The following is a 21,871-nucleotide window of genomic DNA, read 5'->3' on the forward strand; positions in this document are numbered from 1 at the left end:
TCATTGAGTTGGTCAGAATCAAACTGCTAGCAGTGAGCAGTGAGTTAGCCTGCAATACTGCATTCTAACCACTGCACCACCATGGTTCTAAAAAAACCTGACCCCACCATAGTTAAGGTAAATTGGGCCTACTGAAGTCTTCAAGCTACTTGGTGTGTTACCAGACAAAACTGGACTTCTTTGCCCAAGGGACAGGAATGTAGGCATCCTTCCTCTAAATGGGGAGAATAGAATTGATTTGAGGATTTAAATCAGATAGGTTTCTTATTTTATTACTTAGAACATTAAACCTCAACAAAACCAAATATCCCTCTCTTTTTAAGAACATCATTTTCTTTTGAGTCCAACTCAATTCATGAAGACTTTGTGGAGACATCTATGCAATTTTCTTGATCAGAATGGGGGAAAAAAAGCTATTTTCCCCTGGTCTTTTGGGAAGGCTTTTGATTTCCTAGTCTGGCAGCAGTCCTGAGAATCGTTGGCAATCTCCCATCATTTATAACTTCGAAGCAAAGAGAAATTTCCCAGGTGCTGCCACCTGGTGAGGCACATCCTTAATATTCCCCAAAATGTAACATGCTGCAGTCATCTTTGCCAACAGAGAGGGCACCCTCCTTCTCTCTCTTGCACGTAAGATCTTCATCCAGAGGTGAAGTAGAAATATCTGCACACATCTGGGGTCTTTCCAACTCATGATTTCCTTTACATTGTTTTTATTTTTAATGTCAATTCCTTCCACTTGATTTATCGTGGAAAGCATTATATTAACGTTTGGAAGAGACAAAAGAACCAGTGGACATTTGAGCTGTCTTGTCAATTTCGGGAGTTGATAATACTGATGGGGCTGACATTATCTCCTATTGGCCTGGGAGTGAATGGCTTCAGCCGAATCCAAAGAAGTGGCAACTGAACACAAACATCTCCTGTATATAGCGTCACATGGAACTGTCAGGGGTATCCAGGTTCACACAATAAACCGCAGTTTAGGAAAAGGTAAACGTTCCCCTTGCACATATGTGCTAATCATTCCCGGCTCTAGGGGGTGGTTTTCATCTCTGTTTCAAAGCCAAAGAGCCAGCACTGTCCAAAGACGTCTCCGTGGTCATGTGGCCGGCATGACTAAACGCCAAAGGCGCACAGAATGCTGTTACCTTCCCACCAAAATTGTACCTATTTTTTTTACTTGCATTTTTAGGTGCTTTCAGAGGTGGGTTCCTACCAGTTCGCACCTATTCGGTAGAACCGGTTCGTCAAATCTACCGAACCGGTTAGAAAAGGTTCCACCAGTGGACCAGGAAAGCAGGCCACACCTACAGAAGAGGCTCCAAAAATTTTTGAAACCCACCACTGCCACACACACACACACACACACACACACACACACACAAACACACAGAGAGACAGACAGACTGACATAGAGAGAGAGAGAAAGAGAAAGAAAGGAAGAAATAAATAAAGAAAGAAAAAAAGAAAGAAAAAGAGTGTGAGAGAGATGAAAGAAAAAAAGAAAAAAGGGACAGAGAGACAAAAGGAGAGAGAGAGAGAGAGAGAGAGAGAGAGAGAGAGAGAGAGAGTACACATGGCTGGCAAGCCACTCCCACCAGGTCACATGGCCGGCAAGCCACTCCCACAAAGGAGGCCACACCCACAGAGTAGGTTCCAAAAAAATTTGAAACCCACCACTGGGTGCTTTCGAACTGCTAGGTTGGCAGAAGCTGGGACAAGTAACGGGAGCTCACTCTGCTACCCAGCACTAGGGATTCAAACCACCGAACTGCCGATCTTTCTGATCAACCAGCTCAGCGTCTTAGCCACTGAGCCACCGCGTCCCTTTTAGTTTACTTCACCATAATTAACTGAATAAACCTCCGCAGGCTGGGTTTGCGAGCACACCCTACCCACAGTGGTGATTTGTGTAAGCTTCAAGGGTTCTGCTTCTCCATCTAAGCCAAAACCAAGCTGCATTCATTTCATCTTGGACTTTAGTTAAATAGAATGGAATGAAGAGCTCACATTCCAGTCCAGTGTGGTTTCTATGCAGCTTCAGGTTGTGCACCAAGCCAGCCGCTGTGATTTGTAAACTATGGTTTGAGCTGCGAGTGTGAACCGATCTGTGAATAGTTGATTCCAGAAGTGTAATCCCAGAGAGCGATCCTGCATGAATAAAATATGGAGATTCAATTAAGTGGAATATTTTTTTCCCCCATTCTGAAATGTTCAAGGACATTTGACATACTAGCATATTTCCTCCTAGGAAAATTACAGTTGAGCCTAGAATCACTGGACTGTATGGTTTTTCATTCCCCCCCCCCCTTATTCCTCTCCATCAAGAGAAATAATGATAAAAACCTACCAAAACATCACAATCCTTTATTTTTTTTGAGCCTGTTCATCTGTAGCTTTTCACAACTGCTGGAGCCACCCATTTGGAAATCTTTCAAAAGGGGTGGGGGTGAATGAGGAAATGATAAAGCTGAAAAATGTGGTTCTTCCCCCCCTGGTGAACACAAGCAATCATCCTAAGGCTTTATTGTTTCATGAAGTGCCTTCTCCGCCTGGCAGATATCAGAATGCTTGAGATTAAGTGGCACAGTTAGCAAATTAAATAATGTTTTACAAAGTACCGGATGACTCTAGAGATTAGTAACGGGGGTAACGAACTCTTCTGCATCTAGGTCACCATTTTAGAATCCAATAGCTCCGGTTGGTAGGAATTTATAACAAGGTGGGGGGTGTTTAATTGCTAGCAGGTGTGTTGTGTGAATTAAATTAGCTACATATTCTAACCCCACCCAGGTTGCATCTTTAAAAAAATCCTATAAATGGCTGAAAATCAGGATCTAAGACACTGAGAAAGGGGTAATAACTTCTGGTTTCTCCCCACCACCACCAACTTTTCAAAGAATTTAGGCCAACATTGACCAGGTTCAACCCTAGGCTTACCCATAGTTAACATAACCCATGCTTTCCAAGAAGAGATTGGACTGGCATTTGTCAAGAAGGGCTGTCCTTTGGAAGGACAGATGCTGAAGCTCAAAACAGTTTGGCCATCAAGGTCAAAAAAAGTTTGGCCATCAAATGAAAAGAGAGGACTCCTTGGAAGAGACTATGATGTTGGGAAAGATTAAAAGAAAGGCAGAGGGCGAGAACATTGGATGGTGTCATCTACGCAATGAACGTGAATTTAGACAAACTTCAGGAGATAGTGGAGGACAGAGAGGCCATGGGGTCATTGAGGCTTTGTTGTTGTTGATGATGTTAGTTGCAAAGTCATGTCTGACCCATCATGACCCCATGGATAATGTTCCTCCAGGCCTTCCTGTCCTCTACCATCCTCTGGAGTCCATTTAAGCTCACACTGACTGCTTCAGTGACTCCATCCAGCCACCTCATTCTCTGTTGTCCTGTTCTTTTTTTGCCCTCAATCCTTCCCAGCATTAGGCTCTTCTCCAGGTAGTCCTTCCTTCTCATTAGGTGGCCAAAGTACTAGAGTTTCAGGATCTGGCCTACTAAAGAGAAGTCAGAGTTGATGATCTCTAGGACTGACCGGTTGGATCACCTTGCAGTCCAAGGGACTCGCAGGAGTCTTCTCCAGCACCATAGTTCAAAGATCTCAATGCAAAGATACTGGTGTGGGTTGCCATTTCCTTCTCCAATGGATCATGGTTTGTCAGAATTCTCTGCTATGACCTGTCCAATCTTGGGTGGCCCTGCACGGTGTATCTCATAGCTTCATTGAGTTACACAAGACCCTTTGCCATGACAAGGCAGTAATTCACGAAGGGGCCTTGAAGTTTAGGCATGATTTAATGACTGAAGAACAACATGCTATTTCAATTGGTGAAGATGCATTGAGTCTGTTGTATCAATGCACCGATTGTAAAGGCAGAGAGGTTCCTTACTCACAAGCCCCCGCGTTCATAGTCTGGGGGACAACTCAATTAAAGTGAGGCTTTTAAAAAAACGAATGAATTAAAACTAACTGGATTTATACAATATACTAAGGCATTATGTAATTAGGATTGGTACAGCATTAATCTACTGTGCCACTTGTAGTAATATGCTGGTTTAGTACTAATATGTTAATTAGTACATTAACATAATGATACATTTATGAATGCACTTCTACAAGCTTGGGGAAAGTCACGTTCAAAACGCCTATTCTCTTTCATACTTTTGTAAAAAAAAAAAATCAATGTCACTTTTTCCAGTCTGGCCTCCTCCAGGTGTATTCAGTGTGATCCAGCCACAAAAGTTGTCTTTGTAAGATTGGGCAATATTATTCTGCTGGGTGCAGGACATCTTCCAATATTAGAATGCTCTGGAACATTTCCAGAGTCTACTATTCCTTACCTTATTCTAAAAGTTAAAAAACATCATATGAAAAACTTTCCATATTCCAGATTAATTTAATTTTTAAATTTTATTTATTTTGTCAAGCATGTCTAAGATATAAGTATGATAATGAAGACAGGAAATGGATATGAATAAGTGAGGACAGTAGGACAGGGACGATAGGCACTTTAAAGGCCCCTTAGGAATGGGGTGAGGTCAACAGTAGACAATCTAAGGTTAAAGTTATACAATACAATAGCAGAGTTGGAAGGGACCTTGGAGGTCTTCTAGTCCAACCCCCTGCCTAGGCAGGAAACCCTATAGCGTTCCAGACAAATGGCTATCCAACATCTTCTTAAAGACTTCCAGTGTTGGGGCTTTCAAAACTTCTGGAGGCAACGTCAGTTCCACTGATTAATTGTTCTAACTGTCAGGAAATTTATCCTCAGTTCTAAGTTGCTTCTCTCCTTGATTAGTTTCCACCCATTGCTTCTTGTTCTACCCTCAGGTGCCTTGGAAAATAGTTTGACTCCCTCTTCTTTGTGGCAACCCCTGAGATATTGGAAGACTGCTATCATGTCTCCCCTAGTCCTTCTATTAAACTAGACATACCCTGCAACCGTTCTTCATATGTTTTAGTCTCCAGTCCCCTAATCATCTTTGTTGCTCTTCTCTGCACTCTTTCTAGATATGGGGGTTTGGGTCTAGTGCAGGGGTAGTCAACCTTTTTATACCTACCACCCACTTTTGTATCTCTGTTAGTAGTGAAATTTTCTAACCGCCCACCGGTTCCACAGTAATGGTGATTTATAAAGTAGGGAAGTAACTTTACTTTATAAAATTTATAAAGCACAGTTACAACAAACCTCTACCGCCCACCATGAAAGCTGGAATGCCCACTAGTGGGCGGTAGGGACCAGGTTGACTACCACTGGTCTAGTAGTTAAGGCATTAGACTAGACACCAAGAGACTGGGAGTTCTAGTCCTACAATAAGCATGAAAGAACTGGGCCAATCTCCAGGTGAGTGAGAATTCTAATCTTGCCTCAGCCTCGAGAGCTGGTTGGGTGATTTTGGGCCAATCACCAGGGGACTAGGAGTTCTAGTCCCTCCCTAGACTTGATAGCCAGCTGGCTGTGTTTGGGCCAGCTAGGGGGGAAATAAAGAAACATGTGTGGTGTGTTTATATAATATGTCTAATAAAGGGAGGGACTAAAATTATGAATCCTGCTGCAAATCATGGTAGAGGGTGCTGGCTTTGAACCCAGCTAGATCAAGCACTCCCTGATTTGGGGCAAGTGCCTTCCTTTCACCCCTGTGTCCACCCTACAGGGTTGTTGTTAAAGGAGCCCTTGGAGGAGAGGTGGGGAAGTAGGAGGAGGGAAGCCTTGTACTGTGCATCTCCAAATTGATCTGATTGGGTCAGCCCCAGCCAGTTGTACCAAGGCAGGGAAGTGGGTGGGGGGAGAGAAAGTATGCTTCGAGGGGGGAAGGAAGAGAGGTGGACTGGGATGGGGGGAGGATGGGTGAATGAGTGGGGAGGTGAAACTACCTTTAACCTCGGTGGTGCAGTGGTTAGAGTGCAGTACTGCAGGCCACTTCTGCTGACTATTGGCTGCTTGCAGTTTGGCAGTTCAAATCCCACCACCAAGGTTGACTGGCTCAAAGTTGTCTCAGCCTTCCATTCTTTCGAGGTGGGTAAAGTGAGGACCTAGATTGTTGGGGGCAAGAGGCTGACTCTTTAAACCGCTTAGAGAGGGCTGCAAAGCACTGGGAAGTATATATATATAAGGGATGTTGCTATTTTCCTTCCTTCCTTCCCTCCTTCTCATCCCCATCTTCCTTCCTTCCTTTCTTTCTTTCTTTCTTTCTTTCTTTCTTTCTTTCTTTCTTTCCTTCCTTCCTTCCTTCCTTCCTTCCTTCCTTCCTTCCTTCCTTCCTTCCTTCCTTCCTTCCTTCCACAGTGGTTAGAATGCAGTATTGCAGGCTAACTCTGCCCACAGCCAGGAGTTCAATTTTGACCAGCTCAAGGTTGACTCAGCCTTCCACCCTTCCGAGGTGGGTAAAATGAGGACCCAGATTGTTGGGGGCAAGAGACTGACTCTGTAAACTGCTTAGAGAGGGCTGTAAAGTAGTGTGAAGTGGGATATAGTGCTATTGTTATTTTCCTTCCTTCCTTCCTTCCTTCCTTCCCTCCTTCTCCTTCCTTCCTTCCCTCCCTCCTTCTCATTCCCATCTTCCTTCCTTCGTTCCTTCCCTCCCTGTGGTTAGAATACAGTACTGCAGGGCTAACTCACTGCTCACTGCCAGTAGTTCGAACCTGACGGGCTCCAGATTGTCTCAGCCTTCCAGCCTGGGTAAAACGAGGACCTAAACTGTTTTGAGGGCAAGAGGCCGGCTCTGTAAACAGCTCAGAGAGGGCTGTAAAGCACTGGGAAGCGGGATATAAGTCTAAGCGCTATTGCTACTACTCCCCCCTCCCCTCTGCTCCAAGGTGCGCTGTCGGCGCCTCGTGGGTTAATCCGCGCGCGTCCCTCCGCCTCTCCCCCCCCCCCACCCAGTGCTCCTCGCGCTCCCTCCCGGCGCCCTGGGCTGAGCTGAAAAACGGGGCGAAGGAGGCTGCCTTGCTCCGCGCCGCCTGCGCCGGGGAGCCCGAAGTGCCGGTCAGTGATGGACTGGCTGCCATGACAACCCCGGGAAGTCGGCGCGGGCGTGTCTGCGGGAGCCGGGCGGCCAGCGGGCCATTCCGGCACTGGGGAAAGAACCGAGCCGGCCGGTTGAACCGGGACAGCCCCGTTAGCCGCCGCCGCCGCTGCCAAGCCGCCTCTAAGCCGGGCTAGTCCGCGGCGCTCTTCCACCACCCCAGCCGGGGAAGGAGCCGGGCTGGAGAAGTTGCCCGGGCTTGGCGTTGGTTCCTTTGCGGGGCTACTTGGAAGGGTTTTATTTTTGACCGTCGCCTCTCCGCCGGAGCCGGGACTTTGGGCGAACTCTTAGCCGGCGGGTTTTGCGGGGGCGCTCCGGCTCCGGCTCGCCAAACGAGGGATGCCCGGACTGTGCGCTGCAAAGCGGGGCTCGTGAAGCAGCGGAGCGACGCTTCTTTCCCCGGCTGCTGCTGCTGCTCCTTCTTCTCTCGCCGGCTCGCTTCTCCACCAAGCAACGCCGTTTCTGGATTTGGAGGGGCTCCGCCGCCGCCCCCCTCTGGAAGAATCTCACCCCCCCATCTTTTCCCCCCTTCCTTTCTTTTACTGCTCCCCCCCCAGTTTTGGGGCTGCTCGGTCCCCCTTTGGCTCTGCGCCCCCCCTTTTTTGCCTCAGCGTCTGGGGTTGGATTTGACTGCCGCTAACTCCTATCCCCGCATCCCAGGATGGGGCTCGGTGGGGGCTTGGTTCTGCCCTGGCGGTGCCTGGTGGTCGTGTGTCTCAGGCTGCTCTTCCTTGTGCCCGCAGGAGTGCCGGTGCGCAGCGGAGATGCCACCTTCCCCAAGGCCATGGACAACGTGACGGTCAGGCAAGGAGAGAGCGCCACCCTCAGGTAGGAGCGCGGGCTTGGCCGGGGGGGGGGGAGTTGGGGAAGGGATGGGGTGGGGAGTGGGGAGAGAGAGGAGGGGGGTAGTAGTAGTCCTGGGGGAGTTGGGGTGTGGGGAGAACGGCAGTTTGGAGAGTTGTAGGTTTTGGGGTTCAGGCGATACGTCTTGGGGAGCCATCTAAATGTGTTACTTGGAACCCTGACACTAAGATCCTTGGAGGTGGAGGTGGGGGGAAGAGGGAAGAAAGCAAATAATAAATAAATAGTGGTAATCTGATGATTCTTGATGGAGTCGGGGATGATGGGTCTGGTATTGCCCTCCTCTCCTCTTGCAAGAGGCTGGGATGAGGGCATATTGCTGCTTTTACCTTCTTGGAGGTGTGGTTGAGATACGGAGTGGATTGTCTCCTCCAAGCGGGGCCTGGGTTTGTTCAACAGCCAAGCTAAAGACGGCTGTATAACCCCATCTTCAGTCAGATGTTTGCTGTGAATGGTTGGTTCTGAAAAGCACCGGCCTTTTCTGGATGGTGGATTGTCCTCTCCTGGCTGGGTTGTCCTCTCCCTGTCTGCTTTTCGCAGGATGAGGAGGAAGAGGAGGAAGCTGAAGGGGTGCTGAAGCTGGAAAGGTTTGCTGTCTTTTTGAGATGTGTGCATTCAAACCCACTTGAGCGATGGTCTTAAGACTTTTTTCTCCGTTCTGGGAATGATATTTCTCCATTGTTGCACTCTTGAAACTTGGTGCTCAAAGTGTGTTTCCCCATTAGACCTCTTGCTTCTTGGAAAAGAGGCCTTAGGCCAGGGGTGTGTGTGTGTGTCTCCAGCCGTGGCAACTTTAAGACTTATGGACTTTAACGCCCAGAATTCCCTTTCAAGTTGCCAAAGTTGGACAACCCCTGCTGTGGGCACCGACAGTTCAGAGAGGGGGGCCCCCCCAACAATTTGAGCCTTCAGGAAGCTGATGTCATGTTTCCACTCAGCACGGTTAAGCAGTGAAATCCGTAATTTGTTGATACAGCAAGAATTAATGAGCTTAATGTACAGCACAGAATGATATACTACAAGGAGTTGCAGAACCAGGCTACAGATGTAATACCAGCTTTACGCCACTTTGATGCTTATGGGCTTCTTGGCGGAATTTGAGAGTTGTCAGAATTTGATGATGAAGTTGGGAAAGCACTATTTTATTTTATTTCACATTTTTGTTTTATTTTCCCAGAATTCTAAAGAAAGGTTCAATTAGAAAGACAGAGAAATGCTTCGGTCAGAAGACGACTGCGTTCCTAAATTATCTGACTATTTCTGACCATCAGAAATAAACGATGTAGAATAGGCTGAAACTCCTTACTACTAAGTTAACATCATGTAGTTGATGTTAGCTGTCTGTAAAGGAACTATGCCCAAGTTAGGACATGGAGCTTTACTTTTAATTAGACTGATGGTCATGTAGATAGGAAAACAAAATGAAACAAAAACAAATCTTAGTGATAAAGGGTAAAAAAACAAACACAGAAGGTACAAAATTGGGAGTTTTGCATTTTTTCTTCCATCTACCCCTTGGAGGCTTAAATAGAGCCTGGTAAAAGATGAAGTCAACTACCATAAAATGATGGATGATGATGATGATGATGGTGGTGGTGGTGGTGGTGGTGGTGGTGGTGGTGGTGGTGACGACTTTTCCCATAAGCATTTGACATCTGTTAACATTGGGGCAGAAACCCCTTCCTCCCATCCATACCCAGGACCATAGGATTAGCCCACCCCAAAACACAATAGAAAGAGAGAGAAGATCTTGAGTTGGTTATCTAACCTTGCTATTTCTTGAAATTGCATGTTGTTGTTTTTCCTTGTTGACCCCCTTATTGTTAGAATTCTTTATTGGCCAAGTGTGATTGGACACACAAGGAATTTGTCTTTGGTGTATATGCTCTCAGTGTACATAAAAGAAAAGACATATTCGTCAGGAATCATAAGGTACAACACTTAATGATAAGTCATAGGGTACAAATATGCAATCAAATCATACTAGGAAACAATCAATATAAACTGTAAGGATACAAGCAACAAAGTTAAAGTCATAGAGTCACACGTAGGAGGAGATGGGTGATAGGAACGATGAGAAGACTACCCTGTTTCCCTGAAAATAAGACCTCCACAGATAATAAGCCCAACTGGACTTTTGAGTGCATGCACTAAAATAAGCCCTCCCCTGAAAATAAGCCCTCTCCAAAAATATTGCAACTCAGCATGCTCACCACCTCCTGCACCTCAAAAATAATAAGACCTCCCTCAAAATAAAGCCAAGTGCTTATTTTTTTTTTGGGGGGGGTTCAAAAGAAAATAAGACCCTGTCTTATTTTTGGGGAAACACGGTAATAGTAATAGTAATGCAATATTAGTGAATAGTTTGACAGTGGTGAGGGAATTATTTGTTTAGCAGAGTGATGGCATTCGGGGAAAAAAACTGTTCTTGTGTCTAGTTGTTCTGGTGTGCAGTGCTCTATAGCGTCGTTTTGAGGGTAGGAGTTGACACAATTTATGTCCAAGATGTGAGGGGGTCTGTAAATATTTTCACAGCCCCCTTTTTGACTCGTGCAGCGTACAGGTCCTCAATGGAAGGCAGGCTGGTAGCAATTGTTTCTTCTGCACTAATAATTATCCTCTGAAGTCTGTGTCTGTCTTTGGTAATCCACTGTGACCCAAATCTTGGAAGATGTAGGGGGAAAAAAACATGACAAGTTCTTTTGTCTTAAGGGTAGTGTAGTATTTCAGAGAAAGTTTGTATGTTTTGCATACATTGTATAAATGTTGGGTTCAGTTCTAGGCATCTTCAGTCAGTATAACTATACAAAGGGAGAAAAAAAAAAGATGATGTCATTGTATCCAAGACCCTGGTGGACCATTGCTAGTGATTGTGGCCAGTGATGGGCCATGTAGACAGACTGTTGGACACAGTTGGATTCACACAATGTGCTCAGCCATCTGGTTCTTGTAGTTTGGCCTTAAAGTGTTCCGCGATACCAGCTATTGTTTCTAACAGTCTAACAGGTTTAAGGCATGTTCTTAGTAAGCAGAAAATGAATCTAGTGGTTAAATAAGGGTAGGTGCGTTCTCTGTAGAAATCAAACGTTTTTTATTGGATTTCTTTATGTTTTGTGCAATAATTCAGTAGACGTTATGTATTTTACAATATTGGATTTCTCAAGCTACAGAAAATGGGGGCTTTCATGGGTAAATTGAAACATTCAAAGATTTGTGTGTTCACGCAGGCATGAACACATGTACAAATGAAATACTATTGTTGTTATCATTATTATACTTTATTATTAAACATGAAACTCAGCCAACTGAACATTCAAAATGCAACACAAGTACCATTGACTAGTGCTAATAGTTGATATGGGTTGCTGCCAGCATCCTAGGTATCAACCAAGGACCTTCTTAAAATAAACAATGTTCTGAGTTGTTCAGTTTTTTGCAGTTCCACTGGTGTTATTGCAGGAAGCTGCAATTTCTTTATGTTTTTAGTAAAATTCTTGGACTTGGTACCAAGTGCCCCCTATGACAATGGGTATCACTGTTACATTTTTCAACTATAGTTGGGTAGTTTCGATGGCTGGGTCATGATATTTTGTTGTTGTTGTTGTTGTTGTTGTTCTTGTTCTTGTTGTTCTTGTTGTTTCTTTTATTCATTAAATATGAAACTCAGTCAAGCATTTAAAGATGTGTCACAAATACCATTGACTGGTGCTAATGGTTGATACGGGTTGCTGCCAGAGTCCTAGTTATCAACCAAATATCTTCTTAAAATATATGATGTTCCTAGTAGCCCAGTTTTTTTGCAGTTCCACTGGTGTTATTTCAGGAAGCTGCAATTTCTTTAAGTTTTTTTTGTAAAATTCTTGGACATGGTGCCAAGTGCCCCGATGACAATGGGTATCACTCTTACATGCTTCATCCATAGCCGTGTAGTTTCGATGGCCAGGGCGCGATATTTCATGATTTTTTTTTCTAGTTGTTTTTGTTTGACTCTGGCATCTCCAGGAACAGTGAGATCAATAAACTGTACACTTTGGCCCTGTACAACCATGATATCTGGTGTGTTGTGTTCCAAATGACGATCCATCTGTATTCCCACAAGATCTTCATCTTCTCATTTTCAGTAACTTTTTCCACTTTGTGCTCTCATGTTTTTTTTGGATACAGGTAAGTCATATTTTTTACATAATGGCCAGTGGATTAATTTAACAAACTTGGTCATGTCTAGCTTTGTGCTCATTTTGTGCAATTTTGCTACATACACATATTAAATGTGAAACAGTTTCGACTTTGATGTTGCAAAGTCGGCAGTTTGGATTGTCGGTGGATTTTTGTATCTTTGCTTTCATGGCCTTAGTTTGTAGTGCTTGTTCTTGAGCAGCGAGTATTAAACCTTCCGTTTCTTTCTTGATGATTCCCATCTTAAGCCATATCCATGTCAAATTGTCATCACATTTTCCTTCAATGTTTTTTTAAGTGCTGTCCATGCAAAATTTTGGTATTATTATTATGTGGTTAATCTTTGGTGAGATTCACAGCCTTTGGTTGGTAGCTCCACAGCTCGAGTCCTAACCAAGGACCTAGGAACTGTTAAAGTAACGTCGGAGGATGTAAGTTGTTCCAAGTAGGGTGGTTTTTTGTAGAATCAGAATGTTCAAGTCTGATAAATTTAAAATTTCCCAATAGCGAGGTAGCTCTTTGGGTATTGCTCCAAGGGCTCCAATTACAATCGGGACAACATACAATTTCTTTTTCCACAGTCACTCAACTTAAATTTGCAAGTCCCAGTACTTTGTGATTTTTTCTTGCTGTTTATCTTCAATTCGTGCATCTCCAGGTATTGCAATGTCAATGAACCATACTTTTCTTTTTCTTTTCAACTATTGTTATGTCAGGTGTGTTGTGGGCCCAAGTGCCTGTCAGTCTGAATTCTGAAGTCCCACAAGATCTTGACTTTCTCATTCTCATAAACCTTCTGAACCTGATGGTCCCAGTGGTTTTTGTTGTACTCAAATCCAAACTTTTGGCACAATTTCCAGTGAATGATCTTAGCCACGTGGTCATGGCGTTGTAGGTAGTCAGTTTGTGAGATTTTGCTGCACCCACTGATCAAGTGGTCGACTGTATCATCTTTCTCATTACAGAGGCAACATTTGCTGTTGGTGGTAACCTGTTGAATTTTTGCCTTCATGCAGTTTGTGGCTAAGGCTTGTTCTTGAGCTGCCAAAATAAAGCTTTCTGTTTCTTTTTTCAGTGCTCCTGATCTTAACCACTTCCAAGTTAGCTTTTGGTCAGCTTTGCCTTCAATACCTTTCAAGTATTGGCTATGCATAGCTTTGTTTTTCCAATTTTCAGTTCGCTTCTCAATTACTTCTTTCTTATATTCAGCTTTTGACTTAGTTGTCTTTAAAAAGCCTCCTTTATTTACTTCCTTAATCATTGGTTCTTCACTTTTCTGGATGTAATCATTCAAGCTGTGTTTTTCTTCTTCCACAGTATTATTATTATTATTATTATTATTATTATTATTACTACTACTACTACTACTACTACTACTACTCACCTAAGAACTGTCTGATATGGTTGAACCTGTTCAGCATATCCCTTAGTATCATTAGAGTGCACAAGCTCCTCCACCACGACAAGGTAAAGCTCCTTGGAGGGGTTGTTGTTGTTACTACTACTACTACTACTACTACTACTACTACTACTACTACTACTACTGCAATGTTGTACCACTAGTGTAGTTGTTCAAAAAATGTTCTTTTGTAGGGGAAACTTAAGAGCCCTGCAAAACAGGCAGGGAGCCAAATTAAAATAAATCATTTTGTTGGGAAATATTTTAGGCCATTGGGAAGGGATTAAAAAAAAAACTTTGCATAATTATGTAACTGAAGAAGAGCTTGCTTCCGGTTCAACAATTAATTGTGAATAGTTGTAAGGTTTGGCGTTCCTTTCAAAATGTTTAATCTAGCCTGACCTGACTTTGCTTGTGGGGTGCAAGAGTTTTGCTATAATCCTCCATGTTTCCTCTGAGTAGATCAGGGCAGCAGCATTAGGTTTCCCATCCATATTCATAGCACAAATGAGGAGGCACAACAACCAGGTGTACAAGCCAGGGTTGTAAGCTACATGTTGCTTTTGAGTTAACCTGCACGAAACGCTGTAACACCAAAAGGGGAAACCTAGCAATTCTTCTGGGGTTTTGGATGAGTTTCCTCCAGTCAGCTGTTCCTGCAAATTTCCTTTCCTGCACTGACATATTCCCTCTCTCCTTGTCCAACCACTGCAATGCTTGTTAGCAGATCTGTATTCATGTTCCTTCCCAGGGTTCAGGCTCTGGCTCACCACTCCAATGAAATATTCATCTCATCTTGATGTTTGTAAAGTTCAGAGCCTGAACTTTTTTTCTTCCTCTGAAATTATTTATTTCAGAGCTCTGGACTATGAAAGTATAAGGCTGATCTGTTTTTTCTCCTCTTCTCCTCCTCCTCCTTCTGCTCTTCCTCTCCTCCTCTTCCTCTTCCTCCTCCTTCTGCTTCATCTTCTTCTTCTCCTCCTCCTCTCCTCCTCTTCCTCTTTTTGTCCTCCTTCTCCTCCTTCTCCATCTCTCCTTCTCCTCCTCCTCCTCTTCCTCTCCTCCTCTTCCCATCTTCCTCCTCCTCCTTCATCTCCTCCTTCTTCTCCTTCTCCTCCATTTTTAAAAGACCATGAATTGCTGAGGAAAAGGAAGGTGTACAGGCAGAATGGTCTCGGTTTCCATGAAGGCTGTGACTCATTGATCTTCAGTGTGTATCCCCCCATTTCTAATCGAATAACTGGTATTTAGGGCAGCTTTTTGCAAGCAAACAAGTTTTTTTTGTATTTTTGTGGAGGTAATCCTTGACTTACAACAGTTCATTTAGCAACCATTCAAGTTACAAGGGCACTGAAAAAAAGTGACTTATGACCATTTTTCACACTTAGACTATTGCAGCATCCCCACAGTCATCAGTCGACATAAGTGACACCAAGTTGGCCACACCCACCCAGCCAGTCATTAGGGCAGAGAACTGGCTGTTAAAAAAATTGCAGTGCAAAGGAGAAGCAGTTTCTGTAAGCAGGGTAATCAAGATTAGGCTAGAAACAAGACCAGAATGTTTCCTTCTTGCATGCCTTCCTTACAGGATTAGCCCTGTTAAAGTAGAAAAAAAAAGGAGATTTCTTCCAACAACCGGTTCTCCGAACTGCTTAGAAAGTTAACAAGAGTTTCTAGCGAATAGGTGCGAACCGGCTGAATCCCACCCCTGTTTACTAACCAGCCAGTAGTGGTTCAGTCAATAAACCATATTGTTGCTTGCAAGAATTGTGAATTAAATCTCAGTGTAGGTGTCAGACCTGGAAGCCCTCCTTTTTTTTTACCTTTGGGACTTCAGGCCTGTCACATTTTCTACTGTGGGAAAATGGGAGGGGGGATTATACAAAATGTGGGGGATATAAAGTCAAAATAACGAAGGCACGGTGGTTTGAATGCAGTATTGCAGGCTGCTGGCTGCCAGCAGTTCAGCAGTTGGAATCTCACCAGACTCAAGGTTGACTCTCATCCTTCCATCCTTCCGAGGTCGGTAAGATGAGGACCCAGGGGCAGAGATAATGTATTCATTTTGGACACTTTGGATAGGTTGTGACATCATTATTACTAAGCCAATGAAGAAGAGGTGGGAGGTCAATTTGTACTCGGGAATACAAGGGAAAAGTATTGATGATTTAGGGTGTGTCCACTGGATCTGCACATGCATGGTCTACCCACTTTGCAAAGGGAAGAATAAAATTGCCCTTGTTTTCTCTTGGAAGTCTTGGCTGGGGGTTGTTTATTTCCAAACAAGAAAGACAATGAATCCCACAACCATGATAGAAGATCCATAATTTTTGGCTTTGCTTGGTTGGTTTCACCATTCACAATTTGTCATCATCCCAAATATCATCCGGAATTAAATCAGAGTCCAAGGCAGAACTTTCATCAAAGTTCCAATTTAATAAGAGAGACGTGTTGGTACATCTGTGGGAAACCCGAATCTGAAAGCTTCCTGGAGTTCCCACCCAGTTGAAAGTTCATGATCTTGCTCACCCACAAGTCCATCACATGGTCCAATCTTCCTCTGCCACACTGGCATTTCCACCCATCTAGTTCCAGTCAGGTGCAGAGACAAAGGATGACCTTGGGCTCCTAGAAATGAATGTTTTGTTTTGACAACAACATATTCTAAAATTCTACTCCTTACTATTCCCCCTCCCAATTATCCCACTAATAAAACAGCATAGTAAAGAGAGAGGGGGAGGGAGGGAGGGAGGGAGGGGGAGAGAGAGAGAGAGAGAGAGAGAGAGAGAGAGAAAGAGAGAGAGAGAGAGAGAGATAGGCAGAGAGAGAGGCAGGCCAAACATCCTAAAAGGAATATGACTGCAGGCCTGATACAATTTTTATCTGAGCTTCAGTGGAAAAATTGCCCTGTAGTGAAATCACTGGGAGCAGAAGGTCTTCTGGGTGGGAAAGACTCAGCTACAGGTAGTCCTCGACTTACGACCATAACTGAGCCCAAAATTTATGTTGTTAAGTGAGACTTAAGTGAGTTTTTGCCCCATTTTACAACCTTTATTGCCACAGTTGTTAAGTGAGTCACTGCGACTGTTAAGTTAGCAACACATCTGTTAAGTGAATCTGGCTTCCCCATTGACTTTCCCTGTTGGAAGGTCACCAAAGGGGATCATGTGACCTTGGGACACAGCAATGTATGAGCCAGTTGCCAAACATCCGAATTTTGATCCCCGTGATCATGGGAATGCTGCCAAGGTTGTGAAAAATGGTCGTGTCACTTTTCTCATTGTCGTTGTAACGGTCACTAGATGTTGCAAGTCAAAGACTACATGTATAGAAAGTAAAAAAGAAAGAAAGAGAGAGAGAAAAAAGGAAAGAAAGAAGGAAGGAAGGAAGAAAGAAAAAAGAGAAAAAAGAAAAAGAAAGAAGGAGAGAAAGAGGGAAAGAAAGAGGGAAAGAAAGAGGGAAAGAAAGAGGGAAAGAAAGAGGGAAAGAAAGAGGAAAAGAAAGAGATAGAGAAAAAAGGAAAGAAAGAAGAAAGAAAGAAGGAAGGAAAGAAAAAGAATGAATGAATGAATGAATGAATGAATGAATGAATGAATCGGTCAGTTATTTCATAGATTAGGTAAAGGTTAAGTTTCCCCTCACACATACATGCTTTAAACTTTAAACTTTAAACTTTAATAGAATTTGTATGCCGCCCACTCCCTAGGGACTCTGGGCGGCTCACAACAAGTAAAAGCATTTAAAACATTTAAAATTACAGAATTAAAATCAACAACATCCATTCCATCAAATGGGGCTGGAAGTTAATCAACTCTCCCGACTCTAGTGGGCGGTGCTCATCTCCGTTTCAAAGCCGAACAGCCAGCGCTATCTGAAGACATTCTTTGTGGTCATGTGGCCAGCATGACTCAATGCCAAAGGCACATGGAACACTGTTACCTTCCCACCAAAGGTGGTTCCTATTTTTCTACTTGCATTTTTACGTGCTTTCAAACTGCTAGGTTGGCAGAAGCTGGGACAAGTAACGAGAGCTCACTCTGTTATGCGGCCCTAGGGATTCGAACCGCTGAACTGCCAACCTTTCTGATCAACAAGCTCAGCGTCTTAGCCACTGAGCCACCGTGTCCCTATATTCCATAGATTAAATTCTGTTAAATCAAGAGAATATGCTGTCTGAACATTGGGCTGTGAGACTACCCTTTTAAGCTCCTGTGCTTCGTAACGCATTCCACTGAATGAAGCAGGATTCATCCCTCCTTAAATATGTGTGTGTGTGTTTGTGTGTGTATGTGCTCAGATTGTAAAGCTAGCTACTTGTAAACCAAGCGGCCTTATGGTGCTCGAGGAAAGGAAGACACCCTTTTCATAAATGAAAAGGTTATTTGGATGACAGAAAACTAATTTCTTGATTGACACAAAGATGCGATTAGAATAATCCAATATGACTCCACTAGAGATAATGCAGCTGATCACTCTTACAGCCTGGGAACAGATGGCAACTATATTGAGATAAGCATAAGGTGCCCATAAACTAGATTCCACCGAAGTGGTTCTGAGCAGCCTTTGTGTTTTGACGTGGGCCAAATCTGTTGGGTTGATTATTGTTGTGAGGTGTGCAATTAACTAAGTTGTTGAAAAAAAAAAGGGAGGCAGGGGAGCCAATTTTCACTCCTGTTAAAGACAAATGAAGGTAGAAACCCATTTCAGCAAGAACAGCTGGTCAAATATTACCATTTCCCCCCTCCTCTGAAACGAGAGCTTTAGACCACCTCTTGAGTTTCAAAGTCCATAAACAAGATGAACATCTGTGTCTCTCTTGCCAGACGCACGTAGAGACAAAAAAAAAAGAAGAAGAAAAATCAGATCAGAAAAATCAAGTTAAATATTAAATGTGTTCTCTTTACTTCCCACCTGCTCAAATATTCATGCGTTTTCAGGAGTGAGATCCTTTCAGAGGGTTTCTCTACAACTGTTCCTGCTTCAAAAGAAAGCTATTTCTCTTTTGGGTGGAAATAATTCCAACCTAAGGAAGGAACATGCTCTGAATCATAATCCAATTGTTAGAGCAGGAAGAGACCTAAAGCTTTTTGTGAATCTGCTCCGTTGACGTTTGGCTACAGCCAAACTCAAGGCCTGCGGGCTGCATCCAGCCTACAGGGTGCTTAGATCTGGCCTGCAGGACTCCTTTGGAAATAGCAAAGGACTGGCCCCCGGTGCCTCTGCCAGCAAAATATGAGCTTGGGAGGGTGTGCATGGCCCTCACGTGCTCCGTTTTCGACCATGATGGCCTCCTGCAGCCCTCTGCCAGTGAAAATGGAGTCCAGGAGGATTGTGTACAGCCCTCCCGGCAGGGATGAAGTCCAACAGGTTCTGGAGAATCAGTAGCGGAAATTTTGAGTAGTTCAGAGAATTCGCAAATTCCACCTCTGGCTGGTCCCAGAGCGGGTGGGAATCGAGATTTTGCAGTATCCTTCCCCTGGAGTGGGGAAAAATGGAGATTTTGCAGTATCCTTCCCCTGGAGTGGAGAGGGAATGGAGATTTTGCAGTATACTTCCCCTGGAGTGGGGAAAAATGGAGATTTTGCAGTATCCTTCCCCTGGAGTGGGGAGTGAATGAGAATTTTACAGTATCCTTCCCCTAGAATGGGGAGGAAATGCAGATTTTGCAGTATCCTTCCCCTGTAGTGGACAGGGAATGGAGATTTTGCAGTATCCTTCCCCTGGAATGGGGAAAAAATGGAGAATTTGCATTATCCTTCCCCTGGAGTGTGGTGGGAATGGAGATTTTACAGTATGCTTCCCCTGGAGTGGAGAGGGAATGGAGATTTTGCAGTATCCTTCCCCTGGAGTGGGGAAAAATGGAGATTTTGCAGTATCCTTCCCCTGGAGTGGGGAATGAATGAGGATTTTACAGTATTCTTCCCCTAGAATGGGGAGGAAATGCAGATTTTGCAGTATCCTTCCCCTGGAGTGGACAGGGAATGGAGATTTTGCAGTATCCTTCCCCTGGAATGGGGAAAAATGGAGATTTTGCATTATCCTTCCCCTGGAGTGTGGTGGGAATGGAGATTTTACAGTATTCTTCCCCTGGAGTGAAGAGGGAATGGAGATTTTGCAGTATCTGAGTGTTTTTATTTGTTCTGGTCTCTGGTCTGCGACTGTAATGAATTGAATTCAATTGAATGGTTACTAAACGAATGGTTGCAATTCGAGGACTATCTCTTAACTCTTAATGCGAAAAATGTTGATTTACATTGCCCGACCAACAGCAGTTCTTTCTGCCGGGGGTTTCATGTGGCGTCATTATTCTGAGCCATCGCAAACGCTCTGCTGAAGGGTACCACTCCCCCCCCCCCAGCTTCTTTAAAATAAAAGCACAGCTTTGAGCTCAGATAGTGTTCATGTTACCAAGTAGGCAACACCATTCAAACAAAGGATCTTCGAAGGGAGTGAAACTCCAGGCAGAAGCCAACTCTAGTAAATAGTGTGTCTTCTATTGATCTTCATGTGAATGCTAACATATTTACAAAGTGCCATTGATGTGAACAAACCAGCCTTGAGTAAAGATGTAAGATAGGTTTGTTTTCATAATCAAAGACATCCTGGGGGAGGCTTTCTCCCAGCCTACTTTGAAATCCAATAAAACTTCTGGATGTTTGCATCTTTAATTTTTTTCCTCAACTTTGGGGGCAGAAGACAGTAACAGAATCTCTCTACTGTTAGCTCTGTTAAATTGGTTATGTACAGCATACCGCTTCAATCGTAAGCTGGGCTTTCTAATTAGCGCAGCTCCTATAATGATGATAACATCGCTGGAAACCTACAAAAGAGAGAGAGAGAGAGAGAGAGAGAGAGAGAGAGAGAGAGAGAGAGAGAGAGAGAAGAATGAAATGGGAGAATCTCTGCTTTTGAGTTCCCAACTGTTGAACATCTCTTGGTTAAAGCATAAATATTTTCCCCCATCTCCACTGTGTAAGTTCTTATAATTCTGCTGACTGCCATCAGTTCGATTCTGACCGGCTCAAGTTTGTTTCAGCCTTCCTTCCTTCCAACGTCAGTAAAACGAGGACTCAAATTGTTGGGGGCAATATCCTGTAAACGGCTTAGAGAGGGTTGTAAAAGGCCAAGAAGCAGTATATAAGTCTAAGTGCTACTGCTATTCCTTCCTTCCTTCCTTCCTTCCTTCCTTCCTTCCTTCCTTCCTTCCTTCCTTCCTTCCTTCCTTTCTTCCTGTGGTGGCACAGTGGCTAAAATGCAGAGTTGCAGTCTAATTCTGCCGACTGCCAGCAGTTCGATCTTGACAGGCTCAAGTTGACTCAACCTTCCATCCTTCCAAGGTCCGTAAAATGAGGAGACCCAAATGGTTGGGGGCAATGGGCTGATTCTGTAAACTGCTTAGAGAGGGCTGGAAAAAAAAAACACTGTGAAGCGGTATATAAGTCTAAGGGCCATCACTACTGCTATAAAAACTCAAAATTTCACGGATCAATGGAATGTATAGCTGAGCACCTGCATCACGCATAACGGTTCATTTTCACATTTATGTCATTCTTCTGCATTTATTTCAGCTCAAAAAATATAGAGAGAGCTCAGTTGCCTTCTTCCACATTTTTGCCCTCAAGGCAGAACTGGGCAGTCTTACTTTGGCGGGCAAGAATGGCTCTTGTCCCAAAGTAAGATTGACAGATTTTTTTTCCTGTGCCTCTCCCCTTTTTCTCTCTCTTCCCTCCACAAACAGCTGCAGCTGTCACTACTGGTTCAAACCCAGGAGAAGCTATAAATCACGTCCAGAAAGTGTTCCAGCCTTTCCTTCTGTCTCCTTGCTCCTTTTCAGTGATCACAGCTGAAATGATGAGTCTTCTGGACTTCAGATGGTGCCTGGTACGTGGACAGCCTGGGATAAGCCTAAGGAAAGAGCAAGCTCTGTGTAAACAGCTCCCTGGAGTTAAAGTTGAGTGACAGCTTGTGGAACAGCTTGTAACAAGAACCATGTTGACTCCATTTTAAGGACTGGCATTCTTGTGCCATCCTGGAGCATGGCAGATATAGCCACATAGTTCATGGCCCCTCAGGTGGGGAAACGCAACTCCGTCCAAGAAAAAGAAACATTTAAAAAAAAAAGAGCAAGGGGAGGAAGGAGGGATATGTAAACCATAGGGACAAACTAGTTCTGTTACGGTTGTGAAATTGAGCGTATGTCAGCCACTTCCCTTTCCAGAGCCAACTTTCGGTACTTTAACTAACAATTTGTAAATAAATGTGGCATTCTGATAGTTGTGGTGCTGCCTGCTGCTAACACGCCTTTTGGTCTTGGAAAGCTGGCACTGCCATTCTGTTTCCCCTGGAAGTTAGACCTAGGCTGCCAGTTGGATGCACCCAGGATTGTCAGAGAAAACA

The 21,871-nt window shown here is 44.0% G+C and overlaps 1 protein-coding gene across 3 annotated transcripts in view; it reads left to right on the forward strand.

Moving 5' to 3' along the window:
• The first annotated feature begins 7,699 nt into the window (after window positions 1–7,699).
• NTM (neurotrimin) overlaps window positions 7,700–21,871 on the forward strand; it is a 344,658-nt gene continuing 330,486 nt past the window's right edge. For all 3 annotated transcript variants that reach the window (XM_032229681.1, XM_032229682.1, XM_032229683.1), the window contains exon 1: window positions 7,700–7,866. In XM_032229681.1, coding sequence (XP_032085572.1) covers window positions 7,700–7,866 — 167 coding nt within the window. The remainder of the gene's footprint in view (window positions 7,867–21,871) is intronic.

Source organism: Thamnophis elegans, chromosome 13 (assembly GCF_009769535.1).
Source record: "Thamnophis elegans isolate rThaEle1 chromosome 13, rThaEle1.pri, whole genome shotgun sequence".
In the NCBI taxonomy this organism is placed as follows: Eukaryota; Metazoa; Chordata; class Lepidosauria; order Squamata; family Colubridae; genus Thamnophis; species Thamnophis elegans.